Here is a 12,084-nt window from a genome sequence, read left to right as displayed (position 1 = left end):
CCTGCTAAGCTCAGGCGGACCATGGCTGGCTGCATGAAATGAAAAGAGGCCGTGTAAAGTCCCTTGCTTGAACGTGATTCCTCCTCCAGCTTTGTCAATACAATTCCCGGCCTCTTTCCCATATTCCCTGTCACGAGCCGGCCCGCGCAGCAAGATGAAACCGCCACCACACCAAGAGCTAGCAGCAGCTTGCTGCAATTTGCAAAGACATGGGGGAAAGGGGATCCAGAGAAACAAGAGCATATGATACCCAAACGCTTAAACAAGTAACGACCGAATGTATTCACGCAATCTTTCGCCAAATATGTATCTATAATAATATATAAGGATGGAACAAGGGAAAAGGGAGAACAGCAAAAGTTACGGCCTTGGTCGATGAGCTGATTAATTCCACTCCACTCTACGGAGGCATCTGCAATCAAACTGTAGGCGAAGGAACCCCAACTAATGCCCGGCGAATATATACGACGTGGTCTCCATCGGTTTCTTCTTATGTTCATCGGCCGGCCGGTCATCTTTGCTGGCAGGGCAACTCATCGGAGCCAATGCTCAGGGAATCATGTACTACTCCTCAGCAGCTATTTGGAAACGGAACATATGCAGCGCACACATGCCTCGACCTCGCTTCAATTCCTCAACAGTGAAGTACTGTCATGGTATAGATACCATATATATGGATCGATCGCTCAGGATCAGGGGCCGGCCTCGTTGCTTATCGTAGTATATAGGATATATATATATATAAGTGCTGCCCGTACCCTGGTGGTGGCTATATATATCGCTTGGTTATTAGTCGCAAGGATTATTCCCTCACCAACTTATTCGAAGAGAACACATCTATTCGGGCTCCTTGTCAAGCTTTTCCAGTACTTGAATTGAACGCAGTACGCAATGACATTATCGTTCTTGGTGCACGTGTCGCCTCCGTAACTTCTTCACACCTGAAGCAAACAGTATGTGTATATATTAAGTGAGCACACACTGCTGTCTTACTCCCTCTGCCGCGGATTGCAAGTCTGTTTTAGTTTTGCCCAAGTTTGAAGAAAAAAAATTAGCATCTACGGTATCAAATAAATGCAAAATATGTTTGATGGTGTATCTAATTGATCTTATTTACCAGGTGGGGAAAATTCCCCCCCTGCTGAGCTTCAAAAAAAAAATCTTATTTGATATCATAGTTGTCTGTTGATTTTTTTCCATAAACTTGGTTAAAATGAGAGAAGTTTGACATATAACGAAGCTAAAAACAACTTGTAATTTGAAACCTAAAAATGAGCCCAATAAAAGACAAAAAAAATTCTCTAATAAAACAAAAGAACAAAGAAGCAAAAACAAAACAATAATAGGCCACCTTTTACTCTTATCAGGATAGAAACCGGTCACTCTGCTCCCAGAAACAGCAGAGCCTAGAGATGCTGCAGCTGCAGCTGCAACTAACCCTGCTTTTCCTTTTTCTTCTTCATTCACATGCGTGCCCTGGCCAAGGAGACTAGAAATTACGCTGATGCAATCATGCGTGCTCACGACGTATGCATCATAACTAGATAGCTATGTGGGACACACGACCATCTGGAAGGCAAAGGCCAAAAGCCAGAGCCCATGCAGTTACTCATGTAAGAAGAAGCATCTCTGCATCACAGCATGGAGGACATATCATGGTCAGAAACAAGTGCAAGCATAAAGCAAAAGAAGAAGGATGCAGGGCAATCCAAGAACCAGGGCTCCATTTTAAGCTCGCTTTTGTGTGCCCTATGTACAACAGTGAAGTTACGGCATCGGCTTCAAAGTTCACACGGATACAGCCTATGACCATTGCCTTACCATCCCTTTGGCCTGGCTGCCTAGTAGCTAACCTAAACAGGTGCCAAACTTACCAAAGGAGACAAAGGGGAATTCTATGCTTATTCTGTTATTCCATTCGTTGCCTTTGTGCAGTCCCAATGCAAGAAGGCATCAAAGAGTTATACAATGGCCACCTCCGCTTTATCTCTATGCAAAGCTTTGTGCAATTCTTCTTCCGGATGCCTGCAGTCAAAAGAAGGAAGTTTCAAGCTTTGTCCACATAACCGATATTCTTAGCTTATTTTTTTTAAATGGAAATATTCTTAGCTTATTATTATTAGGGCCGTACTGTGTCCCTCCCTTGCTTCTCAATGCATACAGCCCAACAGTGTAAGAGGATGAAACAATATAACTCATGTGATCACGGACCGCAATGGATCCTGAGTTCCTGACAACAACTGATCGACCGCCAATGTTGCCCGCCCTTTCATTTCAGCAAACTGGAGGCCAGAAACTCAGTGGAGACTGGAATTGGTTCTCAAACTAAGATATCATTGAGGAATCTGAGAGAGGAGGCTGGCAAGTTCTACGACATCAGAATGCAGACCACAGCCCCCAAAAGGTCCTCATGAGAATAAGGTGCTCCATTCCCTCTATTTTTTCAAAAGAAAAGAAAAGAAAAAGAAAAGAGGAGAAAAGATTGTGCTTCGCTTTCACCCTTCTCATGTGGCAAGTAATTTCAACCAAAAGCTGGTACAGGTGTTTATGATCACAACACAATGCAAGAGCTACAAGAGGGTTGCTGGAATTGACAAAGAAAAAGACTGGTGGCGATAGGGTCCACGGGTACCCCAGGGGAATAAGGATAATATCTCTTTTCAGTTGCTGCAAAGATTGGGCAGTCAGGGTTGAGTGCTTCTTCAGATGATTCGACATTCTCCCTCTGCCTTATAAGACAGGGACTCTGCGTAAGGTCTCGGCAAGAGGAGAGGAGAGGAGAGGGGAGGAGAGGACAGGACAGGAGGTAGGTAGTTTAGTTTGAGAAGCCAAAGGTTGTCTCACTCCCAGAAGACCACACAACAACTCTTTGGTTACTAGAAATAGAGGCACTGAGGCTGAACACCGGTAAAGCTGCCAAGGATCCCAGCAGTCAGGAATGTGCAGCCTGCAAGCAGACATTTCAGTACATAACAGGAACTGAACAGGTGAGATGTGCTTCTACTCTTTTGTTTACTTGACTGAAGGAAGGCATCGCCTAGGATGTATTCCGGGTAAGAAACGTACTGACATGGAGTTCTTGGTGACAGATGTATCATCAGCAACAGCTCCATAACCATAACCAGCACCTGTCCTCGAGGCCGGGCTTACCTCCTGAGAAGCAGTTCCTCCTGCAAGGAGGAGGAGATGCAGGGCTGGTCCTCTCCACCGATGCTAAGCCTCGGTTGAAATGGACACCCGAGCTGCATGAACGTTTTGTGGAGGCAGTACATCAGCTAGGAGGGCCAGACAGTGAGTATACATACGATCAAAACACTCATGCATCAATACATGGCACATGACAGAAAGCCTGAAACACAATGATGGTAGATTACCTTCTAAACTCCGCATGCATGCGAAACACTTGCAGAAGCTACGCCGAAAACAATCATGAGGCTCATGGGGATCCCTGGACTCACCCTGTACCATCTTAAGAGCCATCTCCAGGTACACCTTGAGTTCTTTGCTACTGCTGTATGGCATGATAAATGGCTTGCCGTCACCATCACAAAACTGAGCTAGATGCTTTTCTGTTTGTGTCATAGAAATACAGACTCAGCAAGAATCTCCAGGCCCAAGCTAATGCTGTCAACGCAAAGAATGGTAGGCTACTACATGCTTCTTATCTTAAAGCTGAAGTAACTAATATCCCAACCGTCCGTTGGGTGAGATACTAAACTTGCCTTTGTTTCGCAGCGTTAAGCTGCAGGACAGGAACAGACAACCCATGCGAAGGGAGCGGATCACCACCACCACACTTGAACCTAGAGCCCCAGATAAACAGGTGAGAAACGAGTAAAATTTGTTCATTACAAACATTCCTCTCCAACTTCCAGAAGGTGGCATTAATTCAGAAATTTATCAGGTCAATGCACATAAGCGAAGCCCTCCAGATGCAGATCGAAGTTCAGAGACGGCTTCATGAGCAGCTAGAGGTATACAATAAACTCTGTAATTTAATTAAAATCTATTGCATATACCCTATGTCTAACTCGGTGTCTCCATATATGAATATATAAGCAATGCAGCAGCACTCCTGTATAAAGTCAAGAACACTATAGCGAGTTCATTAACAGGCAGTTGCTTCCGATCGTGCAAAATTAAAACTGCTGGGGAAAATAGAAAAGGAGAACACTCTGTAAATAGTTACCTAGAGCAGTAGAGGCTATATCTTATAGGTCATTTAAAACATAAGGAGAACACTCTGTAAAAACATTCCCATGTCAGTTACTACTTTAAAACAATCTATCTATATTTCTGAATTACTGAATTACCTTATAGGTTGAGTCAAATACAAACTGTCATAATTCGACCGAATTCATAAAGAAAAGTATCAACATTTATGACTGTAAATAGGTATACTATAAAACTATATTAGAGGCTTAACAACCAATCTAAATAGTTACCTTACTTAAGAGCAGTAGAGGCTAGAGCCCATGGGCGTCCAAGAAAAGAAATGGAAGTGCTAAAAGAAAGTGCAAGGGCATGAGAAGCCCTCTGGTCGGATCGCGTGCTGCGAACTGGCCACCGGCGATAGACGGCGCCGGCGGCCGGAGTTGGACCCATCGGCCGTGGCCTGCCATTCCGGCCATCGTGCCACCGTTGGATCTTAATTAGTGAGTAGGAGTACGTCATCCGGCAAATGGGGTATTGGGCCCATTCCAGAGGCACGCAAGATTTATTCAGAGCCCACTTTGCCTTGTGCTGCATCTGCACAGCTCAGCTGGGCTCCGGCCCATTACCTCCACTTTCGGCCTGTTCACATTTTTCATTTTCCATTGATGGCGCGCGCAGGTTCAGAGACACCTGCAGCTGCGGATCGAAGCGCAGGGCAAGTACCTGCAGTCCGTGCTGGAGAAGGCGCAGGAGGCGCTGGCCAAGCATAGCGGCGTCCACCTCGACGGCGGCGAGACGTCGACGCAGCAGCTGTCCGAGCTCATCTCGAGAGCCACGGCGACGAGGCGCGCCCATGTCCAGCAGGATCACCAGCACCAGCACCAGCACCAGCACCAGCGCCACCTCGGCGGCGATGGGTCGGTGGACAGCTGCCTGACCGCGTGCGAGGGATCCCAGTGCCAGAGGGAGAGGGAGAGGGACCAGGACCTGCTGTCCATCGGCCTCTCGTCCGCGACGCCTCCCACTCCCAGCAGGAGAGGCTACAACAACGACAGATGCGGCGCCATCTGCGAGGAGTTCCTGTTTCTTGACGAGCCCGGCAGGAGAGAACGAGGAGGAGGAGGAGGGTCCTCGGATGAGCATGGCCAGCAGGAGCTGGACCTCAGCATCAACGGCAGGAGCAATCCACCAAAGCCACGCGACAGCCAAAGGATCGACCTGAACGGGTCCAGCTGGAATTGATTATCGTCGTTCAGCAAGGAGTTTCAGAAAAGACAGGTCTTCTTCCTCGTAGCTTAGCTGCAGTACTGAAAATGGCCAGGGGTCACAGATGTGCTGTTCTGTGCACTTCCATGCCTTGCAGCCGTTTGCAGTAACAGTAAGATCTGGGGTACTAGCACCGACAGCCTGCGCGTTGTCGTCCATGCATCCGCCATGGATCCATGGTGCAGCAAATAACTAAGAAGTGACTGATGATGATGATGATGATGGATTATTGGCGGTGAAATTTAGTTTATATGAGGGCATGCGAGAAAGAGAACCCAGATGTTCTCCTCTGCCGTCTGATTAGTTAACTCTGTAGATCTATGTGTATGATATATGCTACGTAGTACATTTTTTTTTTCATATTCGCTGTCAAATATTTTTGCTTCAGCTTTACTCTACTTGTCATATATGGCTTCACCTGATGGGGCAGAGCAAACCGCTGCTGCCGATGTGGAAGCATGAATGTGGTAATTACTAAAACATCCACATTTTGCTAATACGTACTAGGCAAGTTTTGCTCATGGACACCTCCATCCCCAAGAGATGTAATTATAAGTTTAGAATGAGTCTATAATTATAACTCTAAGTAAATTTACTATAAAAATATGTTTTATGATTAAGAGTAAAATACACTGGCGGCCCTTTAACTTGTCAGCCTGTGCCACTTTGGTCCATGAACTTGCAAACCCGAAAAAGTGACCCCTGAACTTGTCCGCATGTGCCACTTTGGTCCATGAACTTGCAAACGCAAAACAATGGCCCCTGAACTTGTCGGCCTGTGCCACTTTGGTCCATAAACGTGTAAAGACTCTTTCAACGCGTCAACAAATATTTATTTATTTCATAACTATTTATTAATGATATGCTAAATTCATGAAATGTTTTGTGTAGCCTCTTCATGTGTACTCTGCCTAGGAAAAATATGAAACCTAGAAAACGAATAATTTTTGCTTGGTTTAAAATTATCTCTTTTAATTAATAAATGCAACGAATTGATATATTATTTGATATATTTGACGCTACGAATAAAAATATATCAATTTCGTAAATTAAAAAAGAAGTGCTGACATCATCGCTGACGTCAGCACCATAAACGGGGCCATGCATGGCCTACCAGAGGCGGTCACGTGGCAGAACAGTGCCATGCAGCCGGTGTTATTTTCGTATTTGCATGTTCATGGACCAAAGTGGCACACGTCGACAAGTTTAGGGGGCACTTTTTCACGTTTGCAAGTTCATGGACCAAAGTGGCACATGATGACAAGTTTAAGGGCCATTTTCGCGTTTGTAAGTTCATGGACCAAAGTGGCACAGGGCGACAAGTTAAAGGGCCGCCGGTGTATTTTACTCTATGATTAATCTAGCTATACTAATTAGTATAGTAGATTTGGTCAAATTTAAAACTGTTTGACTTCTAAGAAAATGAGAATTGTATTTTTCTTCGGCCTTGTATTTTACACCTAGAATCTATTTTTTTTTCAAAATTTCCCATAACATTAAATCTTGCGGCATATGTATGCAGCATTAAATAAAGATAAAAAACTAATTGCATAGTTTATTTATAATTTATGAGACGAATCTTTTGAGCCTAATAACAATTACCAAATACAAACAAAAGTACTATGATATAAAAAAATCACACGGGGAACTTAATGAGGCCTTTGATCTTTTTTTTTTGACAATTGCAATAAGATTTATTACCCACAGTAAGAAGCTGCTAAGATGGATACAGAGTTGAGGTCTACTTGTAGTAGAGCCTGAAACAAAGTATAAATATGGCCACATAGAAGTCTAGTACAATTACAGTTTTGAAATGTAAGCCATTGAGCTCGGGCCGGTTTTTGCTAAAGAGGCCTTTGATCAACGGCCGGTTTTAGGAAAAGGAGGCCTGACGGGTTGTCGCCGCAGCTGCAGCTCCTCAGCTTGCGTTGTCCTGTAGCACTGAGCTGCAGTCGCTGCGGTTGCAAGTTATTGCAGCGAACGGAGCCATGAAGCTTGAGCAATCGCCGTTTTGGATTCAGGCCTTGTTTAGAGAAAAAATTTTGGATTTCGCTACCGTAGCACTTTCGTTTGTTTGTGGTAAATATTGTCCAATCATAGACTAACTAGAGTCAAAAGATTCGTCTCGCAATTTACAGTCAAACTGTGTGATTAGTTTTTGTTTTCGTCTATATTTAATGCTTTATGCATGTGCCGCAAGATTCGATGTGACAGGAAATCTTAAAAACTTTTTGGATTTCGGGGTAAACTAAACAAAGCAGCCTCAGTTAGCGATGACTCTATTCAGAGTTGATCCGAAAAGTCTGGCCAGTGCCCTCTGGCTAAACTTGTCGCTGAGGTATAGAGAACAGTAACACATGATTTTGCAAGAGGAAGGGCAGTGAACAGTAGTGTCACCTTGTTCAGAGTTCAGACTTCTTCTCTCCTTTTCTTTTCCTTTTTTAATTAATTTCAGACTTCAGATAGATGATTATGATTATCCAGAGTAAGCCTCTTTGGTTAAGAGTAAACCAGTTAACAAATCCTCATAAAAGTACACTGAGTGAAACAGTGAGTGAGTAGTTACTGATGTCAAATAAGCCATCTTGTACTGAGATGGATTCATCTTGGCTGTGCTCAAATCTAACTACTCCCACTAGAGTGGATTAGGGCTTATTTAGTTCACCTCAAAACCAAAAACTTTTCAAAAATCCTCGTCAAATCGAATACTGCGACACATGCATGAAGCATTCAATATAGTCAAAAACAAAAAGTAATTATATAATTTGCATGTAAATCGCGAGATGAATCTTTTAAACCTAGTTAGTCTATAATTAAAAAATATTTACTACAAACAAATAAAAATACTACGATGCTTCGAACCAAAAAATTTTGAAAACTAAACAATGCCTTAGTTTATCTCAGGCAGGCAGTAGACTAGTAGTACTACAAACCCCAAGAAAGTCGCGTAGGCATGAACCATGCATGACCACTTTTGCAAACATGGAAATTCTGGTCTTGTTTAGATGTGAAAAAATTTTGGATTTCGCTATTGTAGCACTTTCGTTTATTTGTGGTAAATATTTTTTAATTATAGACTAACTAGGGTCAAAAGATTTGTCTCGTGATTTATAGTCAAACTGTGTGATTAGTTTTTGTTTTTGTCTATATTTAATGCTTTATACATATGTTATTCGATGTAACAGGAAATCTTGAAAACTTTTTGAATTTTGAGGTGAACTAAGGCCTTGTTCAGTTGGCAAAAACTGGTGAAAAACGGTACTGTAGCACTTTCGTTTTTATTTGACAAACATTGTCCAATTATAGAGTAACTAGGCTCAAAAGATTTATCTCGCGGTTTACAGATGAACTGTGCAAATAGTTTTTGTTTTCATGTATATTTAATGCTCTATGCATATGCCGTAAGATTCGATGTGACGAGGAATCTTGAAAAATTTTGCGAACTAAACAAGGCCTAAACAAGACCTCTGCATTATTACGAACGAGATACGGAAACTAGTACACTGTATGTGACCACACTTTTTTGGGCCTTATTTAGTTCACCCTGAAAACCAAAAAGTTTTCAAGATTCTCTGTCACATCGAATCTTGTGGCACATGCATGAAACATTAAATATAGACGAAAACAAAAACTAATTACACAGTTTAGCTGAAAATCATGAGACGAATCTTTTGATCCTAGTTAGTGCATGATTGGATAATATTTGTCACAAACAAACAAAAGTGCTACAGTTCCGAAAAGTTTTCACTTTTCGGAACTAAACAAGGCCTTGCTCTATTTGGAATGGTCTAGATCCTTCCCCTCGGTTTCAGGAATGGACAAAGCTCGCAGCGGATGCACACGAATCCATGGTGCAACTTGCAGTTTTCCAAATCCGTGTTGCTGCCTTGGCCAGCTAGCTGTTGGCCCACCAGTTAGTACGCTATTCCTCGGCCAACAAAGGCTTTGTTTAGTTCCGAAAAGATTTCGGATAGATTAACTAGGATTTAAAAGATTCATCTCGTGATTTACAGACAAACTGTGTAATTAGTTTTTATTTTCATCTATATCTAATGCTTTATGCATGTGCTCCAAGATTCGATGTGACGAAGAATATTGAAAAGTTTTTGGATTTCGAGGGAAGGCCAAAACTGATGAAAATATCCAGCTCGCTGCCACTGTTCATCTGTATTTTTTAATTTGTCCATGGCCATCTTCCCCCCACTAGTCCCTTTCTGGTCATCTGTATTTCCCCCTTTTTTCATTTGGTCACTGCTTAGGCCTTGTTTAGTTCACCCTGAAAACCAAAAAGTTTTTAAGATTTTCCATCACATCGAATCTTATGGCACATGCATGAAACATTAAATATAGACGAAAACAAAAACTAATTAAACAGTTTAGCTGTAAATCACGAGACGAATCTTTTGATCCTAGTGAGTCCATGATTAAATAATATTTGTCATAAACAAACGAAAGTGCTACAGTACCGAAAACTTTTCACTTTTCGAAACTAAACAAGGCCTTATTTGACAGACAACGCTGCTCTGTATTTCTGGAATAAAATAAATGGGGCAGTACTTTGTATGCAGTAAATATAATAATATTTTTGTGCAAACATGAGGTCGAAGCATGATATTTCAACAGCACCATTTTCTTTTCTTCTCCTTTCTACGTAGTGTAATTAATTAACTGTTCCATACTTGGTCACATTTCATCCACTGGTCTCTTTCTCACCTTTCTCATTCTGGGCATTCTTCCCTGACACTTACACGATAACTGTTCTGTTGAATTGATACTAGGCGTGACGGAATGATGGCATTTTTGCAAGCAACACCTATGAAAATTTTCACTCTGAATAGCTAAATTAATTGTCAGGTCTTGAGATTGCAAAGTCATCCGTCATGGTTTTCTGTTTTCATAACATCATCACTATAATCATCCCGTTGTGTCATCTGTCGCTGAAAAATAGCGAGCATCTACGCCCAATACTTCAACCCTCCGTAAATAGGTTTCATCATAAGTAGGCCGTGTTTACTTCCTGAGCTATTTTGCAAAATAACCAACATTCTTCGTCACATCGAATCTTGCGGCACATGCATAAAGCATTAAATATAGATAAAAAAAACTAATTACACAGTTCGTCTGTGATTTGCAAGACGAATCTTTAAGCCTAGTTAGTTCATGGTTGTACAACAATTGTCAAGTACAAACGAAAATACTACAGTAGCATTTTGCAAAAATTTTCATGAACTAAACAAGGCCCAGCTGAGCTAGCTCTAATAATAAGTAATGAGACACAAAGTACAAATACTGCACCTATCTAAATTGCATCTTGCTATGCAAGTTTCTTTTGTCTTCAACTAAAAAAAAAATCTGCAACTATATTTATTTACTTTATAAAAAAGTGGTGGGCACTATATTGCCTCGGAAAAAAATTTCTTATCTACAACGAAAAGTGCAAGATGGACCACTGTGTACTCCATCTGCATGCACCAACACCATGGTCCATGTGAGAGTCTGTGGTCAGTACATTTGCAAGTGGCGCATGATCTTTATATTATAGTAGAGAGTAGTCGACAAATGGCAGCACAGCAAAAGATCTTTATTGTGTGGCTGCAAGGGCAGCCAGGGTGGATTGTGGATAGATATCATGCCTACACGCAGCGAGTTGTGCCAAAAAGTTCTCAAATGATATATTTTGCATGCATCGATCGAGCAGACTAAGGAACGAAAGCCCGCGTCTACTTTGAACATCTGAGACAAGCGTGGCCATGTCGCCTGCTCCCTACTCCTACACTACATGGGTTGGGTTATTAGTTGTAGTTGGGGCTCCCAGTCTCAGGATCACCAAGCTGGAAATGTGCTGCCTTTTCAGCCAGAGCTTGGAGCTTATTGCCGTCCATTCATCAGGACCATAATGTCCAAGGTTTACGAACATTTTGCCGCAACATTCTTGAACCCTTACACCCGTCTTGGTGTTGTTTCTCTGCCTGCATGCACCATACCAAATACGCCCATAGTGACTTTGAGGAGCAAATATGTACTGCCAAATAAATCAGCCACAAGATCCTGCATTTTTCTCCTATAGTCTAAGGACCTATTCGACTCAAATTATTTGCAGTGGCGCCGACTGAGAGTTTGAGACACAAAACACTACCTAACCTACCTCATCCCCCCCCACCCCCAAACAAAAAATGCAACCATCTATGCCACGAAAAGTGATTCATATTTGATTAAGTATAGATCCAAAATAATGATCATTTCATAATTAATCTAATGATATTTATTTGGTATCATACATATTAATACTTTTTTGTCTATAATTGGTCAGACTTATAAGGTACTAAAACGTACTATACTAGAATTGTATTGTTTCTGGATGGACGATGGAGGTAGATATATGCAGTTGCAGTGCTACCAAGAAGGACAACAGAATATACCCGAAGTTGATGTCTATTATATTGTCTAAGATTGAAAACACTCGGTGTTCAAACTAAACATGCTTCGGTTAGTAAGATCATTGCATTTTGGGCCGATGATTCTCCGGTGGGCGGTGCGTTCAATGACGCAGGGCCGATTATGATGGCTTCAATTTAAAAACTTATGTAGTACGTACTCCGCCGTATGTACATAATCAATAACATCATCTTTTTATTGTGCTATTGGACAAAAAGAAACAGTAAC

General features: G+C 42.0%; 1 protein-coding gene and 1 long non-coding RNA gene across 2 annotated transcripts; one reads left to right on the top strand and one right to left on the bottom strand.

Moving 5' to 3' along the window:
- On the bottom strand, positions 46-2,556 carry LOC110432320. The gene is made up of 2 exons (XR_002449746.1): positions 2,132-2,556; positions 46-2,025 (listed from the first exon to the last, which is right to left on the bottom strand). It is a non-coding gene; the product is annotated as an uncharacterized LOC110432320 (long non-coding RNA).
- Positions 2,753-5,778, top strand: LOC8074465 (myb-related protein 1). The gene is made up of 7 exons (XM_002463362.2): positions 2,753-2,987; positions 3,090-3,291; positions 3,410-3,486; positions 3,585-3,642; positions 3,736-3,823; positions 3,905-3,974; positions 4,834-5,778. Exons 2-7 carry the CDS (start codon positions 3,090-3,092, stop codon positions 5,395-5,397), a joined length of 1,059 nt encoding a protein of 352 aa, XP_002463407.1. The 5' UTR covers positions 2,753-2,987; the 3' UTR covers positions 5,398-5,778.

The sequence above is a fragment of the Sorghum bicolor genome, chromosome 2, assembly GCF_000003195.3.
Source record: "Sorghum bicolor cultivar BTx623 chromosome 2, Sorghum_bicolor_NCBIv3, whole genome shotgun sequence".
NCBI lineage: Eukaryota > Viridiplantae > Streptophyta > Magnoliopsida > Poales > Poaceae > Sorghum > Sorghum bicolor.
The sequence above is the reverse complement of the archived record's forward strand: the minus strand, read 5'-3'. Positions and strand labels throughout refer to the sequence as shown.